At 50.7% G+C, this 21,725-nt stretch overlaps 1 protein-coding gene across 3 annotated transcripts in view; it reads right to left on the bottom strand.

Annotated features, from left to right (window-relative positions):
• The window catches only part of CLIP2 (CAP-Gly domain containing linker protein 2), a 119,927-nt gene that overhangs the window by 12,067 nt on the left and 86,135 nt on the right, over positions 1 to 21,725 (bottom strand). Inside the window, exons 9-13 of one of the 3 annotated variants that reach the window (XR_010122559.1) lie at positions 20,733 to 20,837; positions 16,929 to 17,864; positions 12,898 to 12,955; positions 6,575 to 6,651; positions 3,924 to 4,080 (exon numbers count right to left, since the gene is read on the bottom strand). Coding sequence is in view for 2 of the 3 variants with exons in the window: in XM_055292841.1 (XP_055148816.1) it covers positions 3,924 to 4,080; positions 6,568 to 6,651; positions 12,898 to 12,955; positions 16,929 to 17,864; positions 20,733 to 20,837 (1,340 nt within the window). In the remaining variant the exon portion in view is untranslated. Of the gene's footprint in view, positions 1 to 3,923; positions 4,081 to 6,567; positions 6,652 to 12,897; positions 12,956 to 16,928; positions 17,865 to 20,732; positions 20,838 to 21,725 lie in introns of all 3 variants that reach the window. The other 2 variants (XM_055292841.1, XM_055292842.1) reach the window with 2 other exon arrangements.

The raw sequence follows: 21,725 nt of genomic DNA on the forward strand, positions 1-21,725 counted from the left end.
TAATGAAGGGAAAGTGGGGCCTCCCCAGGAGACTCAGGGGGCCCACGCCCACAGAAGGAGGCAGGGGCTCCCCAACTATGATGGGGTGATTGCCATGCTGGAAGTCTGTCCTGTGTTGTTAGGTCTTGCCATTTACTATTTTTTAAAATTGTATTTATTATTATTATTATTTTTGAGACAGAGTTTCACTCTTGTTGCCCAGGCTGGAGTGCAATGGCACGATCTTGGCTCACTGCAACCTCCACCTCCTGAGTTCAAGCGATTCTCCTGCCTCAAGTAGCTGGGATTACAGGCGTGCTTCACCAGACCTGGTTAATTTTTGTATTTTTAGTAGATATGGGGTTTCATCATCTTGGCCAGGCTGGTCTCGAACTCCTGACCTCAGGTGATCCACCTGCCTCGGCCTCCCAAAGTGCTGGGATTACAGGTGTGAGCAGCCACCACACCCAGCCTTTTATTTATTATTTTTTGAGACAGGGTCTCTCTCTGTCGCCCAGGCTGTGGTGTGATCATGGCTTACTGAGCCTCCACCTCCTGGGCCCAAGTAATCCTACTACCGCAGCCTCCTGAGTAGCTGGGACCCACGGGCGTGTGCTCCACGCCCAGCTATTTTCTTTTTTTTTTTTTTTTGAGATGGAGTCTCGCTCTGTCGCCCAGGCTGGAGTGCAGCAGTGTGATCTTGGCTCACTGCAAGCGCTGCCTCCTAGGTTCAAGCAATTCTCCTGCCTCAGCCTCCCGAGTAGCTGGGACTACAGGTGCCCACCACCACGCCCGGCTAATTTTTTGTATTTTTAGTAGAGACAGGGTTTCACCGTGTTAGGCAGGATGGTCTCGATCTTCTGACCTCGTGATCCGCCTGCCTCAGCCTCCCAAAGTGCTGGGATTACAGGCATGAGCCACTGTGCCTGGCCACGCCCAGCTATTTTTCCATTTTTTTGTAGAGATGGGGTCTTGCTGTGTTGCCCAGGCTGGTCTTGAACTCCTGAGCTCAAGTGATCCTCCAGTCTCCGCCTCCCAAAGTGCTGAGATTTCAGGTGTGAGCCACCATGCTTTGCCAGATCTTCCCATTTTTTAAGGGAATGTGGAGAAATCTGGATTTTCTGTAACATCTGATTTTTATTTTCTTTAATTAATTAACCTTTTTTTTTTCCTTGAGACGGAGTCTCACTCTACTGCCCAGGCTGGAGTGCAGTGGCACAATCTTGACTCACTGCAACCTCTGCCTTCCAGGTTCAAGTGACTCTCCTGCCTCAGCCTCCTGAGTAGCTGGGACTACAAGTGCGTGCCACCATGCCTGGCTAATTTTTGTATTTTTAGTAGAGACAGAGTTTGGCCATGTTGACCAGGCTGGTCTCAAGCTCCTGAGCTCAAGTGATCTGCCCGCCTTGGCCTTCCAGAGTGCTGGGATTACAGGGGTGAAGCACCACACCCGGCCCCATCTTCTGATTTTTAAATGTGAGTCTAATTTCTTAAAGGCTCAGAGGGACCACACAAACCATGTCTATGGACTGAATCTAGCTCATTGGATGCTAAAGTGTGTTCTGAGGAAATCCCAGTGGGTCCCTTAAGACCTTTTCAAGGGATCTATGGCTCAAAACTATTTTTGTAATAATAACAAAACTGTTTTCATTACTTATCTTCAGAATATGATAGGTTTTTTCTGGGGCTAGTAGACATACTAACCATGATCTGATTTTTTTTTTTTATTTTTTTTTTGAGATGGAGTCTCACTCTGTCACCCAGGCTGGAGTGCAGTGGCGCAATCTCGGCTCACTGCAAGCTCCGCCTCCCGGGTTCACGCCATTCTCCTGCCTCAGCCTCTCCGAGTAGCTGGGACTACAGGCGCCCGCCACGACGCCCGGCTAATTTTTTTTGTATTTTTAGTAGAGACGGGGTTTCACCGTGGTCTTGATCTCCTGACCTCATGATCCGCCCGCCTCGGCCTCCCAAAGTGCTGGGATTACAAGCGTGAGCCACCGCGCCCGGCCACTAACCATGATCTGAAAAGGATATTCAAATACTCCTTTCTTTTCTAACTACGTATCTATGTAACGTCAGATTTTTAGAACATAGTTCAACCAAAAGAGCAAATTGCAAAGATGGAACATGGAAAAAGATGCCAGAATCTAGTTTATCCTATTAAGCCCCAATATTCAAGGATTTTGCAAAAATTTGAAATAATGCCACTCTTCCCAGTAAATATTTTTTGTTTTGGAAAATAGTTATTATTATTATTATTTTTTTTGATGGAGTTTCGCTCTTGTCGCCCAGGCTGGAGTGTAGTGGCACAATCTCGGCTCACTGCAACCTCTGCCTCCTGGGTTCAAGAGATTCTCCTGCCTCAGCCTCCCGAGTAGCTGGGATTACAGGCGCCTGCCAACACGCCTGGCTAATGTTTTGTATTTTTAGTAGAGACAGGGTTTCGCCATGTTGGACAGGCTGGTCTTGAACTCCCGACCTCAGGTGATCTGCCCACCTCGACCTCCCAAAGTGCTGGGATTACAGGCAGGAGCCACCCCGCCCCATTGCCCCTCCCCCCCCCCGCGCCAGAAAATAGTTACTTTTTATCAAAAGCATGCTACTTATGTTACATGCAATTGGCTTATTAATTTTATTTTTTGAGACAGGGTCTTACTGCCACCTCCCAGGCTGGAGTGCAGTAGCAAGACCTTGGCTCACTGCAGCCTCGACTTGCCACCTAAGGTGATCCTCCCACCTCAGCCTCCTGAGTAGCTGGGATTACAGATGTATGCTACCACACCCAGCTAAATTTTGTATTTTTGGTAGAGAGGGGGTTTTGCCATGTTGCCCAGGCTGGTCTCAAAGTCCTTGGCTCAAGTGATCCTCCTGCCTCAGCCTTCTGAAGTGCTGGGATTACAGGTGTGAGCCACCACGCCCAGCCTGGCTTCTTATTTTAAGATGGATTCGTATCTTACACTTTTTCAGTCTTAATTCTAATATGGTAAATATAGAATAAACAAACACAAGCTCTTTGGGGATCCTCAATAATTTTTAGGAGTTTAAAGGGGTCCCTGAGACCAAACATTTTGGGGAGGCATTAATCTTTTCTTTCTTTCTTTTTTTTAAAGAGACAGGGTTTTGCTCTATTGCCCCAGCTGGAGTGCAGTGGTGCGACATAGCTCACTGCAGCCTTGAACTCCTGGGCTCAAGAGATCATCCTGCCTCAGCCTGCCAAGTAGCTAAGACTACTGGTGCATACCACCAGGCTTGGCTAATTAAAAAAAACAAAAAACAAAACAAACAAAAAAAAACTTTTTATTATTTTTTTGAGATGGAGTCTTGCTCTGTCACCCAGGTTGGAATGCAGTGGCACAATCTCAGCTCACTGCAGCCTCCTCCTCTCAGGTTCAAGGAATTCTCATGCCCCAGCCTGCCGAGTAGCTGAGACTACAGGCACACACCACTACACCCAGCTAATTTCTGTATTTTTAGTAGAAACGGGGTTTCACCATTTTGGCCAGGCTGGTCTTGAACCCCTGACCTCAGGTGATCCGGCTGCCTCGGCCTCCCAAGGTGCTGGGATTACAGGTGTGAGCCACTGCACCCAGCCTAATTTTTTTTTTTTTTTTTTTTAGAGATAGGTGTCTCACTATGTTGCCCAGGCTGGTCTTGAACTCCTGGGCTCAATCCTCCTGCCTCAGCCTCCCCAAAGTGCTGGGATTACAGCCATGAGCCACTGTGCCTGGCCCTACTCTTTTCTATAAGCTCTGCTTGGAAAACAGTGTAGAGGCTTTGGAGACTTTATCGGAGCTTAGAGGAGAGCAGGGTGATCGCTCGAGATCAGCCACCTGGCCCACCAGCTCTGCCCCCTCTCTGCCCCAAGATAACATGAGCTAATGTCAAGAAGTGCAGCAAGGGCCAGGGCCACAGGGAGGACCCAGCCGGCCTCACGGCCGCCTCACCGCTCCTTCCGCAGCAGCTCCTGGCTGATGAGGACTAGCTGGCCCGAGGCGTCGTGGGTCTTCCGGGACACTGTCTCCAGCTCTGCCTCCAGGCGCCGCTTCTCCTTCAGGAGGGCGTCCACCTTCTTCTCGCCCGACTTACACTTGCTCTCCAGCGCTGGAGTCAGCCGGCAGGGAAGGGAGGAAGAGGATTGGGAACACGTGAGCTTCTGTCCCACCCAAGGGCAAAGACCTGGGCAGGGCGCTGATTCTCCCAGGGGATGAAGGTGACATAAGCCACTGCATAGTTTTGAGGGTTTAGAGATTGGGTCTGGCTCTGTCACCCAGACTGGAGTGCAGTGGCACAGTTATAGCTCATTGCAGCCTCCAACTCCTGAGCTCAAGCAATCCTCCTGCCTCAGCCTCCTGAGTAGCTGGGACTACAGGAGTGCACCATCATACCTGGCAGATTTTCTTTTTGGAGACAAAGTCTCGCTCTGTCACCCAGGCTGCAGTGCAGTGGTGCGATCTTGGCTCACTACAACCTCTGCCTCCTGGGTTCAAGCAATTCTTCTGCCTCAACCTCCCAAGTAGCTGGGACTACAGGCATGTGCCACCACACCTGGCTAATTTCTGTATATTTAGTAGAGATGGGGTTTCGCCATGTTGGCCAGGCTGATCTCGAACTCCTGACCTCAAACAATCCACCCCACTTGGCCTTCCAAAATGCTGGGATACAGATGTGAGCTATGGCATCCGGCCAAATTTTTTTTTTTTTTTGAGATGGAGTCTTGCTGTTGTTGGCCCGGGAGTGCAATGGCATGTTCTCAGCTCACTGCAACCTCCGCCTCCCAGGTTGCAGCAATTCTCCTGCCTCAGCCTCCCAAGTAGCTGAGATTACAGGTACCCACCATCATGCCCGGCTAATTGTTTTTTTTGTGTGTGTGTGACGGAGTCTCACTCCGCTGCCAGGCTGGAGTGCTGTGGCACAATCTCCACTTACTGCAACCTCTACCTCCCGGGTTCAAGTGACTCTCCTGCCTCAGCCTCCTGAGTAGCTGGGACTACAGGTGCACGCTACCACGCTCAGCTAATTTTTTTGTATTTTTAGTAGAGATGGGGTTTCACCATGTTGGCCAGGCTGGTCTCAAACTCCTGACCTCAGGTGATCCACCTGCCTTGGCCTCCCAAATTGCTGGAATTATAGGCGTGAGCCACCACACCCAGCCCCGGCCAAATTTTTGTATGTTTTGTAGAAATGAGGCCTCACTATGTTTCATAGGCTGGTGTCGAACCCCTGGCCTCAAGCAATCCTCCCTCCTTGGCCTCCCAAAGTGCTGAGATTATAGGCATGAGCATCGCACACGGCCTCCACTGCATAATTTTAAAAGGACCATTGGTCTCAATTGTCCCTACAAGGTAGGTGGCAAGGGGCCTGAGAGAACAGGTACAATAAACAGATCAATCCTCGCCAAGCACAGCAGCCGCTTAGGCTCCTGGTGTGGGGAGCGGGACCACACACGTGTGTTTACGCTGTTGCCTGGATTAGGAAAAGCTTCACTTTCACCTTGGACTTGGAGGAGTCTGAGGTCCACTGACCTTTTTTGGGACCAATTCTGCCTTGTACTGGGGGATGGACAGAAGACGGGGTGGCAACCATTTCTGAGGAGGGGGTCTGTCTCATGCCCACCACCACTGGTGTTCTGGTGAACAAGAAGCAGGGCCAGGGGCCAGGCGTGGTGGCTCACACCTGTAATCCCAGCACTTTGGGAGGCCGAGGCAGGTGGATCACCTGAGCTCAGGAGTTGGAGACCAGCCTGGCCAACATGGCAAAACCCCATCTCTACTAAAAAAATACAAAAATTAGCTGGGCCTGGTGGCGGGCGCCTGTAATCCCAGCTACTCAGGAGGCTGAGGCAGTAGAATTGCTTGAACCCGGGAGGTGGAGGTTGCAGTGAGCTGAGATTGCACCATTGCACACCAGCCTGGGTGACAGAGTGCGACCCTGTCTCAAAAAACAAAACAAAAAGAGAGAGAGAGAGAGAAACCAGAAAGTCTTCAGGACCAGAAAGGAGGAACCCGGGATAGAATTTCAGGATACAGAGAACACAGAGCTGGCTCTGGGGACAGAAGCTGGCGGGGAGGCATTATAGGATGGACCGCGTGTAGGCCACTCACTGCTCCCCAGGTACATGTTTGTCTGGTGCAGGTGACCTGGCCCTGGCCCTTTTATTTATTTATTTTTTTTGAGATGGAGTCTCACTCTGTCACCGAGGCTGGAGTGCAGTGGCGCATCTCAGCTCACTGGCAGCTCCGCCTCCCAGGTTCAAGCGATTCTCCTGCCTCAGCCTCCTGAGTAGCTGGGATTACAGGCACCCGCCACCACGTCCGGCTAATTTTTGTATTTTTAGTAGGGATGAGGTTTCACCACGTTGGCCAGGCTGGTCTCGAACTCCTGACCTCAGGTGATCCGCCCGCCTCGGCCTCCCAAAGTGCTGGGATTACAGGCGTGAGCCACCGCACTTGGCCAGCCCTTTTCTTCTCAAAGCAGAGTCGGGGAGGGGACCCTGAGCCAGGCCCTGACCCACTCAATGCTCAATTGGCAGCTGAATGGCGCGGCCCCAGTGAAAGCCTCCCGCATCTGCCCTGCGGGAGGGAGACTTACCACTTACTTGGGCCCTGAGCATCTCGGTCTGGGAGGTCAAGGCTGTCACCTCTTTGTCCCTCTTGTTCAGCTTGTCCTGCAGGCCTAGGGGAGAGAGGAGAGACGAGAAGCATCAATGCTCCTGGACCAAAGCAGCAGTGGGCAGGGCTGTGGCCCTCCCACAGGAGCTCTGTGACGGGGTCACACTTGGCCTCCAGGGTCCAAGTTCTTCCTCATTCCAGCCGACTCGCTGGGTAACCCGCCCTAAAGAAGAGGACCTGACACTGGCCGGGCACGGTGGCTCATGCCTGTAATCCCAGCCCTTTGGGAGGCCGAGGCCAGCGGATCACCTGAGGTAGGGGGTTCAAGACCAACATGGTAAAACTGCATCTCTACTAAAAATACAAAGATTAGCTGGGCGTAGTGGCAGGTGCCTGTAATCCCAGCTATTAGGGAGGCTGAGGCAGGAGAATCGTTTGAATCCGGGAAGCAGAGGCCGTGGTGAGCTGAGATAGCACCATTGCACTCTAGCCTAGGCGACAGAGCGAGACTCGGTCTCAAAAAGAAAAAAAAAAAAAAAAAAAGAGGCTGGGCACGGTGGCCCACGCCTATAATCCCAGCATTTTGGAAGGCCAAGGCAAGCAGATCACCTGAGGTCGGGAGTTTGAGACCAGCCTGACCAACATGGAGAAACCCCGTCTCTACTAAAAATACAAAATTAGCCGGGTGTGGTGGCGCATGCCTGTAATCCCAGCTACTTGGGAGGCTGAGGCAGGAGAATCGCTTCAACTTGGGAGGCGGAGGTTGCAGTGAGCTGAGATCGCACCATTGCACTCCAGCCTGGGCAACAAGAGCGAAACTCTGTCTCAAAAAAAAAAAAAAAGAAGACCCGACACTATGTGGTCTTAGATAACCTGCCACAGCCTTAGTCCCCTCAAGTGAAAAACAGGGAGAACAATAACAGTGCCCTAGGTCACCAGTCATATGTATTCAAGCCTGGGTGCTCCTCATAGCCATAAAGGACAGAACGGACGCCAAGTACCCAGAAACATCTCCACCTTCTGCAAGTTAATTTATAAAGGGAATGTAATACCACTAAAAATACCAACACGATTTTAACTTTTTTTTTTTTTTTTTTTTTTTTTTTGAGACAGCTTCTCATTCTGTTGCTCAGGCTGGAGTGGAGTGTGCAATCATAGCTCACTGCAGCCTCGACTCCCGGGGTTCAAGTGATCCTCCTGCCTCAGCCTCCCGAGTAGCTGGGACCACAGGCATGTGCCACCACATCTGGATAATTTTTTATTTTTTATCTTTTTGGAGACAGTCTCACTCTGTCACCCAGGCTGGAGTGCAGTGGCGCCATCTCGGCTCACTGCAACCTTCACCTCCCAGGTTCAAGATATTCTCCTGCCTCAGCCTCCTGAGTAGCTGGGATTACAGGCATGCATCACCACACCCGGCTTTTTTTTTTTTTTTTTTTTTTTTTTTTTTTTTTTTTTTGTATTTTTAGTAGGAACAGGGTTTCACCATGTCTTCCAGGCTGGACATGAACTTTTGACCTCAAGCGATCCGCCCACCTTGGCCTCCCAAAGTGTTGGGATTATAGGCATGAGCCACCGCGCCTAGCCTAATTGTTTATTTTTTGAAGAGACAAGGTCTCACTATGTTTCCCAGGCTGGCGTTGAACTCCTAGGCTTAAGTGATCCTCCTGCCTCAGCCTCCTAAAGTCCTGGGATTACAGTGTGAGCCACTGCGCCCAGCCTGATTTAAAATTTTGGTGGAACTAGATGTGCCGATTCTAAGTCACTTGTAAAAATGAGCAAGAATATCCAAGAGTTTGACAGTTCCTCAAAAATTTAAACATAGAATTACCATATGAGGCCAGGTGCAGTGGCTCATGCCTGTTATCCCAGCACTTTGGAAGGCTGAGGCAGGTACATCAATTGAGGGCCAGGAGTTCAAGACCAGTCTGGCCAACATTGCAAAACCCCGTCTCTACTAAAAATACAAAAATTAGCCAGGCGTGATGGCGCGCACCTTTAATCCCAGCTACTTGGGAGACTGAGGCAGGAGAATCACTTGAAGCTGGGAGGTGGAGGTTGCAGTGAGCTGAGATTGCACCACTGCACTCCAGCCTGGGTGACAGAGTGAGACTCCATCTCAAAAAAAAAAAAAAAAAAAAATCATATGACCTAGCATTCTACTTTCCTAGGTATATACCCCAAAGCACCGAAAATGGGTACTTAACAAGTACATGCACATCTATGTTCTTAGCAGCATCGTTCACAATAGCCAAAAGGTGGAAACAACCCAAATACCCATCAACTGAGGAATGGATCAACAAAATGTGGTATGTCCATACAATGGAATATCATTTGGCCGAAAAAAATAATGAGGTTCTTTTTTGTTTTGTTGTTGTTGTTGCTGGTGTTTGAGATGGAGTCTCACTCTGTCACCCAGGCAGGAGTGCAGTGGTGTAATCTTGGCTCACTGCAACCTCTGCCTCCCAGGTTCAAGTGATTCTCTCTGCCTCAGCTTCCTGCGTAGCTGGGATTACAGGCACACACCACCACACCCAGCTAATTTTTGTATTTTTAATAGAGACGGAGTTTCACCATGTTGACCAGGCTGGTCTTGAACTCCTGACATGAAATGTTCCAAATAGATAAATCCACAGAGATAGAAAGTAAATTAGTGGTTGTGATGGGCTGGGGGGAGAGGAGGATGGAGAAGCACTGCTAATGGGCATGGGTTCTCCTTTTGGGGTGATGAGAATGTTTGTTTTTTCTTTATTTTTCTTTTCTTTTGTAGAGATGGGTTTTTGCCATGTTGTCCAGGCTGGTCTTGAACTCCTGACTTCAAGCAACTCTCCTGCCCGGGCCTCCCAAAGTGCTGGAATTACAGATGTGAGCCACCAAATCCAGCCCATGAGAATGTTTTGGAAACCAGATAGAAGTGCTGGGTGTACTAAATTGTTGACTGCGCTAAATGCCATTGAAGTGTTTGCTTTAAAATGGCTGATTGTATGTTATGTTAATTTTTTTCATTTGTTAATTTTATAACAAACCTGCACCTGTCTATTTTATGTTAATTTCAGCTTAGTTTTTAAACAATAGCCAAGAGAATTTTGATAAAGCAGAGAAGAACAAGCCATGCCAGAAATTACAACATAGACAAAGCTTGACTAATTAAAACATTATAGAATTGGCACATGAAGAGAATAACAAGTCATTGGAATAGAACAAAAGTCCAGAAATAGAGTCAATTACATAAGTGAATTTAAAGACAATAAGGTTAGTAATTCCAATCAATGAGGGTTGGGGGGAGAAAATGACCATTTTCAAAAATATTGTTGGGATAAGTGGGTATTCCTTTGGGAAAAAATAAAAATGGATCCTTATCTCACACCTTATATAAGGATGAATTCTAGATGGATCAGAGATTTCAGCATAGAAAATAGGACAGGCCGGGCGTGGTGGCTCACGCCTGTAATCCCAGCACTTTGGGAGGCCGAGGCAGGCAGATCACGAGGTCAGGAGATCGAGACCATCCTGGATAACACGGAGAAACCCCATCTCTACTAAAAATACAAAAAAAATAGCCGGGCGTGGTGGCAGGCGCCTGTAGTCCCAGCTACTTGGGAGGCTGAGGCAGGAGAATGGCGTGAACCCGGGAGGCAGAGTTTGCAGTGAGCTGAGATCGTGCCACTGCACTCTAGCCTGGGCCACAGAGCGAGACTCCATCTCAAAAAAAAAAAAAAAAAATAGGACAGAAAAGTACCAGAAGAAACCACTGGATACATTTTTAAAACTAAAAAAGAATTGATTTTTTTTTTTTTTTTGGTGACAGGGTCTCACTTTATCACTCAGGTTGGAGTGCAGTGGCATGATCATAGCTCACTGCAGCCTCCACTTCCTGGGCTCAAGAGAGCCTCCTGCCTCACCTTCCCAAGTACCTGGGACTATAGCTGCATGCCACCATATCTGGCTAATTTTTGGAGGGGGGTAGTTTTTGTAGAGACAGGGTCTCACTATGTTGCCCAGGCTGGTCTTGAATTCCTGGGCTCAAGCAATCCTCCTAACTCAGCCTCCCAAAGTGCTGGGATTACACGTGTGAGCCACCATACCTGGCCTGATTTTTTAAATATCTGCATGGCCAACACCACCATAAGAAAAAAGTCAAACGGCAAATGACAAAGTGGGGAAACTGTTTGCAATGTCATACATAAAGAGCTTCTAAAAATCAGCAAAAAGATCAGTAACCCAATCAGAAAAAATGGTCAAAAGACACAAATAGAAATGCAAATAGAAGCCAGGCGTGGTGGCTCATGCCTGTAATCCCAGCACTTTGGGAGACCAAGGCAGGAGGATCATGAGGTCAGGAGTTTGAGACCAGCCTGGCCAACATAGTGAAACTCCGTCTCCACTAAAAAAAAAAAAAAATTAGCAAGGCATGGTGGCATGCACCTGTAGTCCCAGCTACTCAGAAGGCTGAGGCAGGAGAATCGCTTGAACCTGGGAGGTGGAGGCTGTGGTGAGCTGAGATCGCGCCACTGCACTCCAGCCTGGGCAACAGAGTGAGACTCTGTCTTAAAAAAAAAAAAAAAGATGGCCGGGTGTGGTGGCTCACGCCTGTAATCCCAACGCTTTGGGAGGCCGAGATGGGCAGATCACGAGGTCAGGAGATCGGGACCATCCTGGCTAACACGGTGAAACCCCGTCTTTTCAAAAAATACAAAAAATTAGCTGGGCGTGGTGGCAGGCGCCTGTAGTCCCAGCTACTCGGGAGGCTGAGGCAAGAGAATGACATGAACCCAGGAGGCGGAGCTTGCAGTGAGCTGAGATAGAGATAGTGCTACTGCAGTCCGGCCTGGGTGAAAGAGCGAGACTCCGTCTCAAAAAAACAAACAAACAAACAAACAAACAAACAAAAAACAGCCTCAACATGGAGAAACCCTGTCTCTACTAAAAAAAATACAAAAATTAGCCAGGCGTGGTAGTGCATGCCTGTAATCCCAGCTACTTGGGAAGCTGAGGCAGGAGAATTGCTTCAACCTGGGAGGCAGTGGTTGCGGTGAGCTGAGATTGCGTCATTGCACTCCAGCCTGGGCAACAAGAGCAAAACTCCCGTCTCACAAAAAAAAAAAAAAAAAATGCAAATAGAAATACCTCAACTTCATCCACATAAGAGAAAGGTGAGTTGAAGTTACATCAGATAACACCTTTTACCTTTCAGACTGGCAAAGATCACAAAGTCTGATCAAACGTTTTGTTGATGGAGTTTGAGGGGAAACAGCTTTCAACCACAGCTGGTGGGAATTAAAATTGATTGAGCCCAGTGGAAGTCAAGGTAATTTTCTACAGCAGTGTTTGTAACTGACCAAGACTGGAAACAATCTATGATTGTTACCGGAAACCAGCTAAATACACAATGATACCTCCACACAATGGAATATTCTGTACCCTGTAAAAGAATGTACTATTGATAAGGAACCGTCTCCAAGATACATTGTTAAATGGAATAAATGAAGGAGCTGAAAGAATGGAAGGTATGGTACCATTTGTGTCACTTGCTTGCTCGTACCTGCACAAAATATTTCTGGAAAGGGGATATAAAGAGGCCAACACTGCGCCTTTAGGGAGGGAAGAATAGAGAACAGGGAAGAATTTGCCATATGCCCTTTGAACCATTTGAAGTTTAGACCTGTTTTTAAAGTTTAAACCGGCTGGACACGGTGGGTCACGCCTGTAATCCCAGCACTTTGGGAGGCCAAGGCAGGCGGATCACGCAGTCAGGAGATCGAGATCACCCTGGTCAACATGGTGAAACCCCGTCTCTACTAAAAATACAAAAATTAGCTGGGCGTGTTGGTGCATGCCTGTAATCCCAGCTACTCAAGAGGTTGAGGCAGGAAAATCGCTTGAACCAGGGAGTCAGAGGTTGCAGTGAGCTGAGATCGCACCACTGCACTCCAGCCTGGCAATAGAGTGAAACTCCGTCTAAAATAAATAAATAAAAAAAAATAAAGCATAAACTAAATAAATAAATAAATAAAAATAAAGTATAAACCAAACAAATAATAAGGTTTGATATTCCATTAAGGTTACTATTCCATTAAATCTGTTTCAAAAAAAAAAAAAAAAAAAAGACAGCAACTTGGAAGGCTGGTGCAATGCCTATCCCTCCGTAAACTGGCCTCCTCCCTTGTAGGAGTGCATAGCTCACAGCACACAGGAGGTGACTCTTACCCAGTGGCAGATGATGCAAACCAAAATGTGACCCAGCAGGAAGGCAGAGCCAGCCAGCCTCTTCCCAGAGCCCAGAGTCCCGCCCGGCCTGGTGGCCACTCACCCTCCACAGTTTCCTTCGTCCTGATCGTCTCCTCTGATATGTCATTCGACTCAATCATCTGCAAAAAGAGCCCCTGTAAGGGGGATGCTCACCTCTGCCCCTTGACCCCAGCCCCAGCCAGCCCAGCAAGCACACCTGCAGTTTGCACACCCTACTCCTACAAAGGGGGACCTCAGTGACAGACTCAGGGACTTGCTGCGGTGGCAGGGAGTGCAGACGTCCTCAGTCTGACCTCCCTGACAACAGAGGACACCCATTCTGCACCCAGCTCTGCTGAAGGCCACCTGTGCAGCTTATACATGAATACCTCCTACCCTTCCTTTGTTGAAAATGTTTATTATATTAAACAGATGGCTCCTTCCCTGCGACGCCTACAGAAATTTGTCCTGGGAATTTGTTTCTCTGTCTCCCAGAGACAAGACTTCTGGCCTCAGTTTCCCATCTATCAAACAAATATTGGCTGCTTTGGGTTAGTGTGTGCACAGCATGCTTGGGGCCACCTCCTGGAGGGACTTCATTAAATGCTAGCTTCTTTCTCTCCAACATTTCTTTTTAATAATAAACCCACAGGCCAAAGAAGAAAAGACCGATTAAAAAAAAAAATCAGCCTGGCACACATCACTATGACAAAAGTCAAAACACAACCAATAGGCTCCCTGCCACTCTTGGCAGGAGTTTCCAGTCTCCTGCCCAGGCTGGCTGTCCTCCGAGCCAGCCAGAGTCTGGCACTGCAGATCAGGGCAGCACAGAGCTGAGTTGGCAGTCACCTCCATCATTCTGCCCCTCATACTTCTGTTCATACATCCTAAGTCCCATTTGAGTCTCACTTAGTTGTAATGAACTAAGCCCCTTGGATCATAATTTGTATATGATGCAGTAATGAGGCACACACTAAATTTTTCTTTCTTTTTTTTTTTTTTTTTTGAGAAGGAGTCTCGCCCTGATATCCAGGCCAGAGTGCAATGGCTCAATCTCAGCTCACTGCAACCTCCACCTCCCGGGTTCAAGCGATTCTCCTGCCTCAGCCTCCCGAGTAGCTGGGATTACAGGCGTCCACCACCACGCCCAGCGAATTTTTGGGTTTTTAAATTTTATTATTATTTTTTGAGACAGAGTCTCACTCTGTCGCCCAGGCTGGAGTGCAGTGGTGTGATCTCGGCTCACTGCAACCTCTGCCTCCAGGATTCTGAAGCGATTCTCCTGCCTCAGCCTCCCTAGTAGCTGGGACTACAGGCACCCCCCACCACGCCTGGCTAATTTTTTGTATTTTTAGTAGAGACAGGTTTCACCATGTTGGCCAGGCTGGTCTCAAACTCCTGACCTCAGGTGATCCACCTGCCTTGGCCTCCCAAAGTGCCGGGATTACAGGTGTGAGCCACTGCACCTGGCCACTAGAATAATTTTTAAAATTCCCATATTTACTACCTGAGACCAAAAGTCCAGTTGTCCTTAGGCCTAAACCTCTGAACATGGGGACATATGCATTTAGACTAAGCCCCAGTATATACAGAAAATCAAGAGATGGGCTTTTTTTTTTTTTTTTTTCCCAGACGGAGTCTCCCTCTGTTGCTCAGGCCGGAATGCAGTGGCACGATCTTGGCTCACTGCAACCTCCCGGGTTCAAGCGATCCTTGTGCCTCAGTCTCCCAAGTAGCTGGGATTACAGGTGTGAGCCACTGCGCCCAGCCAAGAGATGGGCTTTCTGGGGCCACTACTACTTCTTGGTCCAAGGGCACCTGTGAATGAGGGGCAGGGATTGGGGGAGGCGTCCTCAGGCCTCTGTCCCCCATGCTCTGTGGAACCACAGCAACCTCAAACCTCCCTGCTCAGGGAATTCAGTTCCTGAGTTGCAGGCTGTTTCTGCCTGCCCTGAACAGCTAATCAGGCCATGTGCACATAAGCTAATTTGGGTTTCTTCCTTTTCTTTCATCCCAGGATCCTGGAAGAGCACTTGCTAAAAAAAAAAATCCCTTCCTGGGAGAAGGGGCAGGAAGGCCGTTGCAAGGGACCTCAAGGCATGATGCAGAAAGATTTCCTTTTAGACAAAAAAGCACCCTGGATTCAGAAGTCCTGAGAACTTATTGCCCACATGCTAAATTCTGTTTTTTTTGTTTGTTTATTTTCTTGAGTCACAGCCTCACTGTGTCACTCAGGCTGGAGTGCAGTGGTGCAATCATATCTCACTGCAGCCTCAAACCCCTGGGCTCAAGTGATCCTCTTGCCTCAGCTTCCAGCGTAGCTGGGGACTACAGGTACACTACCACTGTACTCGGCTAATTTTTTATTTTTGTAGAGATGGGGTCTAACTGTGTTGTCCAGGCTGGTCTCAAACTCCTGGCCTGAAGCAATCCTCCTGCCTCAGCCTCTCAAAATGCTGGACCCACCCCTAAATTCTGGTTTGAATATACATGAGGGTGGCCAGGTGCAGTACCTACTCCCTGTAATCCCAGCACTTTGGGAGGCAAAGGCGGGCAGATGACTTGAGCCCGGGAGTTTGAGACCAGCCTGGGCAACATGGTGAAACCCCATCTCTACAAAAACTATAAAAATTAGCCGGGTGTGGTGGGACACACCTGTGGTCCTGGTGACTTGGGAGGCTGAAGTGGGAGGTTCGCTCAAGCCTGGGAGGTTGAGACTGCAGTGAGCCATGATCATGCCACTGCACTCCAGCCTGGGAGACAGAACAAGACTCTGTCTCAAAAACAAAACCAAAAAAAGGCCAGGGATGGTGCCTCACACCTGTAATCCCAGCACTTTGGGAGGCCGAGGCAGGTGGATCACCTGAAGTCAGGAGTTTAAGACCAGCCTAGACTACCTGGCGAAACCCTGCCTCTACTAAAAATAGAAAAATTAGCTGGGCGTGGTGGTGCACACCTGTAATTGCAGCTACCTGGGAGGCTGAAACAGGAGAATTGCTTGAACCTGGGAGGCAGAGGTTGCAGTGAGCTGAGATCCCACCACTGCACTCCAGCCTGGGCAACAAGAGCAAAACTCTATCTCAAAAAAAAAAAAAAAAAAATGTATGTGGGGGAACTGGAAACTCAAGAATCCCTGAGTACTGAGTACAATTTGTATACAGGCAAGAGTCCGTTGCTAGCCATCCCTCCTATGAATTAATTCCTGTTGTCTTGGGCACTCTCTGTCAGCCCCACAGGGAATGGGGTTGAACATCTCTGCCACTGAGAGGCTGCGGACCTGGGAAAGTCTTGGTTTGCTCACCTGTGAAATGGAGCCAGTATCAATCTAAGGATGTTAAGGTGAAATGGAGTCACATAGGGCCTGGCATAAGACGTGGTACCCAGAGCCACTCAAAAGGCCCTTCCTGGCCCTGGTGGAGTGGGCACAGCTCACCTGGGTGTTGACCTCCTCAGAGGGGCTGGGAGGATGGGTTCAGCTGAAGGAAGAAGGGGTAGATGCTTAAGGAATTTCTAGATTTGGAGCAAAATTGACATTGGTGACAGCGACCTCTTTAGGGCCACCCCCTGTAGCCTTCCAGACCCCACTCCGGGAACTCCCACATTCTGGGGAAGTACTTGTTGGCACCGTTGCTAAAGTCTCATTAGGACTGGCAGAAAGGGGGCTGCCGCTGGTTCCCCAGGTGAGCTTCTGAGTTGGAGATGGGTGCCCCCAGGGGGATAGGCAGAACTTGCCTTCAGGTCTGTGCCAGCCCCAGGGTGCAGGGTCTGAGGTCCTGGGTCCTAAGGAGCCCTGCACCCTAAGACATGTATGGGTAAATCAAAGCCCGTCCTCTGCACGGAGGTCCCATCTCTCCAGGCCTGCTCTGTGCGGGGGGGATGCAGCCAGGTCAGCTCAGACCAGCTTCAGTTCTCCCTGGTCACCAGGGCGCACTGCCCCTCTAACAGAGGGCCAAGGAGCTCCTCCTCTAAGCCAGGTGACCCCCTTCCTTGACTGCCCCAGGCATGATCTCGGGGACAAGGGAAATGCTTCCTGGGCTGCAGAACAGAGGTCAGCAAACGCCCAAGCCCTCCCCAGCCCGACCCTCCCGCCCCAGCAGGAGGGCAGGCGCCTACGTGGGTGTGCTGGGAGGAGCACAGGGCCTCGACCGCCTGGAGTCTGTTCTCAGCCACCAGGAGCTTCTCCCGCAACCTCTCGACCTCCTGTTTGCCCTGGGCTTCTGCCCGCTGCAGCCGCTCGTAGTCCAACATCTTCTTCTCGGCCAGCGAGATCTGTTCCTTGAGGAACTCGATAGCCTGCGCCTGGCCCCGGTACTCCACGTCCAGTTTTTCCAGCTCGTGCACACGCAGCTCGGCATCCCGGCGCTGGTCCTGGGCCTCCTGCAGCTCCAGCCGGTGCTGGCTGGCTTGCACCTCCAGCTGGGCCCGCCAGTGCCGCTGCAGCCCAGCCAGCTCCTCCTGGGCCTCCTGCAGCTTCTCCCGCAGGGCCTCCTTCTCCTTCACGTGCATGGCGGTCTCTAGGTCATGCTTGGCCTGCAAGTTACCCAGCTCCAGCTGGTGCTCCATCTTGATGCCCTCCATCACTGCCTTCAGCTCGCCGATCTCCTTCTGCTGGGCGCCTGGGCCCGAGTTCAGGGTGGCTTTGAGGTCCTCCAGGGACTTCTGGTGGTCCGAGGCCAGCGAGTCCAGCTTGGATTTCCAGTTGTCCATGAGCCCCATGTTCTCGCTGGTGGCCTGCTGAACCTTGTCCTTCAGGCCCGCCACCTCCTGTGCGTACTTCTCGTTGGCCGCGCGGAGCTTGTCCACCTCCGCCTGGTAGGCCTTCAGGGCCTTCTCGTATTTATCCCGCAGCACCCCGCTCTCCCTCTGGTGTTCCTTGCTGGCCGAGAGCAGCCGCTCCCGCAGCCGCAGGGTCTCGGCGGCGTCGGGGTGGTCCGGGGGCGGGGGGCCCGAGTGCAACAGGCACTGCTGGAGCTCCTCGATCTCACCGCGGCGCAGGGTGAGCTCCTCCTCCAGCTGCAGCACGCGCGACTTCTCGGCCACTGTGGTCAGCTGCGGGGAGAGAGGGAGACAGGGATCAGCGGGCTGGCTGGCTGGAAGGTAAGGAGGGCACAATGGTGGGGGTGGGGTGGGGGGCGTCCACTCGAGGGCACCAGCCCCAGCAGGTGGAGGTCATGGGAAGGGAAAGGCGTTCACTCCCTCCTGAGTGCCGGCTGGAGGTAGAGGCCTGGCCCATCACAGCATCCAGAAGGACTTCCCTGGCTATACCCCAAAGATTCACAGAGCCAGCTGTAGCCACTCCTTTACCTAGGTGGCTTGGACAAATTGGTGGTTAAAAGAAACCACCTATTTGAGGTTACAGCTTTTTTTTTTTTTGAGTCTCACTCTGTCACGCAGGCTGGAATGCAGTGGCCTGATCTCAGCTCACTGCAACCTCTACTTCCCAGGTTCGAGCGATTCTCCTGTCTCAGCCTTCCGAGTTGCTGGGACTACAGGCATGCACCACCATGCGCCTGGGGAATTTTTGTATTTTTTTTTAGTAAAGATGGGGTGTCACCCTTTTGCCTAGGCTGGTCTCAAACTCCTAGCCTCAAGTGATCCACCCGCCTTGGCCTCCCAAAGTGTTGGGATTATATGCATGAGCCACCGCTCAGCCTTTTTTTTTTTTTTTTTTTTTTAAAGAGACAGGTGTCTAGCTATGTTGCCCAGGCTGGAGTGCAGCCGTGCAATAATAGCTCACTGTACCCTCAAATTCCTGGGCTCAAGCAATCTTCCTGCCTCAGCCTCAAGAGCAGCTGGGACTCTATGGGCATGAGCCACCATGCCCAAACGAGTTAAAGTTCTTTCTATTTTTATTAAGAAATTTTTTTTTGTTAACATTCTTTTTAAAGAACAGAGGCCACAGTGAATTTTGCATTATCCTGCCCTAGGAAGGATATCCAGCCCAAGGGGCTGCCTGGAGGCAGTGGCCAAGAAGGGTCCAGTTTAATGATTAAAGCAGAAGAGGGTGCTCCCAGACTCAACTTTCAACAAAAAACTCTTAGAGGCTCCATTCTCCAAAAAACCACCTTGATCACGTTGATGGTCATAGATATGAAAATGATATATTTTCAAGCTTTAAATCCATTACAAGCTTTAAACATTTTGTTTCTGAAGGTATCCTTTAGTTCAATAAACTAATTTTTGTTTTGTTTTTTGGTTTTTGTTTTTTTCGAGATGGAGTCTCACTCTCTTGCCCAGGCTGGAGTGCAGTGGCACGATCTCAGCTCACTGCAACCTCTGCCTCCCCGGTTCAAATGATTCTCCTGTCTCAGCCTCCCAAGTAGCTGGGACTACAGGCGTGCACCACCCCGCCCAGTTAATTTGTGTATTTTTAATAAAGACAGGGTTTCACCATGTTGGCCAGGCTGGTCTTGAACTCCTGACCTCAGATGACCTCAGGTGATTCACCCGCCTTAGCCTCCCAAAGTGCTAGAATTACAGGTGTGAGCCACCACACCCAGCCCTGTTTTTGTGTTTTCATCAGGTTGAACCCTAGATCAAGATGCATTTGGAGGGCTCCGGCCCATCCATGGTGACTGGGTCAGTTTGTGCGTTCAGTCTTCATGCACATGAGTGTGTACCATACAAGCACATGGTCACTGCGCAATGGCCAGTGTGTGCAAATGGATCCTGTGTGTCTCCAGACACCTGCACACATGCACACAGCCACTTGTGCACGGAGGCCAACATGCAGAAACTGACCACTGCTCCTTCCACATCTACATACTGTTTATGGGGTGCTTTTCCAGTCATCACTTGCTGCTTGTTTTTGCTTCCTCTCAGAGGGACTGCTGGGGGGCCGGCTGGCTGTTCTCTTGTGAGTGCCTACACAGAGTGCTGGGTCCCAGGCGTGCATGGTAAGCCTGGAGGGGACTGCTGGGCCTGGAGCAGGGACTCAGAATCATGCCCTAGGAGTCTGGAAGCTTCACCCACAAGCAGAGCTGTTCCATGGCTCCAGGACCCATCATAGCACCATTCCCTGGGGACACCTCCACTCCCTCAAAAGCCCCACCCCTTACTCAGCCCCAGGTCCTTCAGCCCAGCCCCTCCTGCCCCCATGTTTCAGGCTCTCTGGGCCAGAAAAACTGGGAAGAGATCTGCAGTTCCTGACCTCCTTCCTCTCCCCAGCCTCCTCAGCTGGGGAGACAGGAGACATGGATCAGTGGTTTCTACGTCTGCCTATACAGGGACAGGACATTCCCAGGAGCTCCAACACTTTGTCGTGGCAATGCATTGGGGCGGGGAGGGGGGGCTGGGGGGTCTCACAGGACATTCTCAGCTGCTGGGGCCACGAACTGGGGAGCCAATTCCCAAAAAACAAAGACCATCCCCACCCCCAACTCCACCCCAATAAGCAACACTGAGCTGGGGAACATAAGCACATTTCTTTTTGTTTTGTTTTGTTTTTGAGGCGGAGTCTCGCTCTGTCACCTAGGCTGGAGTGCAGTGGCACGATCTCAGCTCACTGCAACCTCCACCTCCCAGGTTCAAGCGATTCTCCTGCCTCAGCCTCCCAAGTAGCTGGGATCACAGGCATGAGCCACCACGCCCAGCTAATTTTTATACTTTTAGTAGAGATGGGGTTTCACCATGTTGGCCAGGCTGGTCTCCAACTCCTGACCTCAGGCGATCTGCCCTCTAGCCTCCCAAAGTGCTGGGATTACAGGCGTGAGCCACCGCGCCCGGCCACATAAGCACATTTCTAAATCTTGACTTCCTTCCTCCAAGGGGATGCAAAAAAAAAAAAAAAAAAAAAAAAAAAAGATGATAGCAGCTAAAGAAAGAGAGTCAATAATGAAACAGAGAAGCCGGAGGGGGCATCAAAGGACAAGGTGGCTGGTGGACAGGCGGGCGCGGTGGCGTGGGTGGCGCGGTTACCCTGTTGTCCGCTAATTCTCGGAGCAGCCGCTCGGCCTGCGCCTTCTCCAGTAGCAGGCTCTGTTCCAGCTCCCCAATGCGCGCGTGCTCCAGCTGCGTCTGGGTCTGGTCCACCCAGGGTGGACATGGTGGGGGGTGGGGGCGGGGACGCAGGGAGGGGGGCACAGGGAAGAAGAAGCCGGAGAGAGAGAGAAAGAGAGAGAGAGAGAGGAGGCGTCATCTTCCGTGAACAAGGCGAGGAGAGTAGACTCATGAGCTAGAATTGCTCAGGGAAAGAGAGGAAGTCTGGGGAGGCAAGGGGCGTGGGGCCTCATGCCCACCCCTTGCTGTGTCCCGGCTGGGTCAGTGTAGGGTGGTGGGGGGCGCGGGGCTGCAGCCATCCTCCCTTGCTGGCCCCTGCTTGGGGTAGCAATGGGCACCTCACTTCTTTTCTGTCACCCCCCAACCCCCAACCAGCAGCCCTTGACCTTGAAGGTCCTCTTCAAGGATCTGCTCCTGGGGAGGGGCCCATCCTGTTCCCGTTCCCCTGCAGGCTGTCACTGGTTGTAGGCAAAGCATCCTCCACATAGGAGACCCACAGGATGAGGAATAAATAAAGGACCCCGGGATTCCCGCTCGACCCCCCCCGCCGCCCCCCGAGGCCTGTGCTAAAAGTGCAAGAACCCATAACACGAAAGATGTTTCCAAAATATACCCAACCCCTCGTGATCCTCTTGGTCCCTGCCTCCTTGGTGGAGGCTGGGCTGTGCCTCCCACTGCCGGGCCCCATTGGTGCCCACCCCCCCGGACCCCACAGAGGACGCCTGGTCTCCACAAATCACAAGGGCACTTTTGTCCCAGCTCGACAATATCCGCTTCATCTGCTGACAAAGGCCAGCATTCTCAGGGTGTCAAGACTGGCTTTTGCATTTCACAGAACAGATCTTGGAAGGGAAGCGGGAAGGGTGAGGACATTGGGAGCGGTATGGAAACTCAAGTTCATCTTAGGGAGAA

The sequence above is a fragment of the Symphalangus syndactylus genome, chromosome 9 (assembly GCF_028878055.3).
Source record: "Symphalangus syndactylus isolate Jambi chromosome 9, NHGRI_mSymSyn1-v2.1_pri, whole genome shotgun sequence".
NCBI lineage: Eukaryota > Metazoa > Chordata > Mammalia > Primates > Hylobatidae > Symphalangus > Symphalangus syndactylus.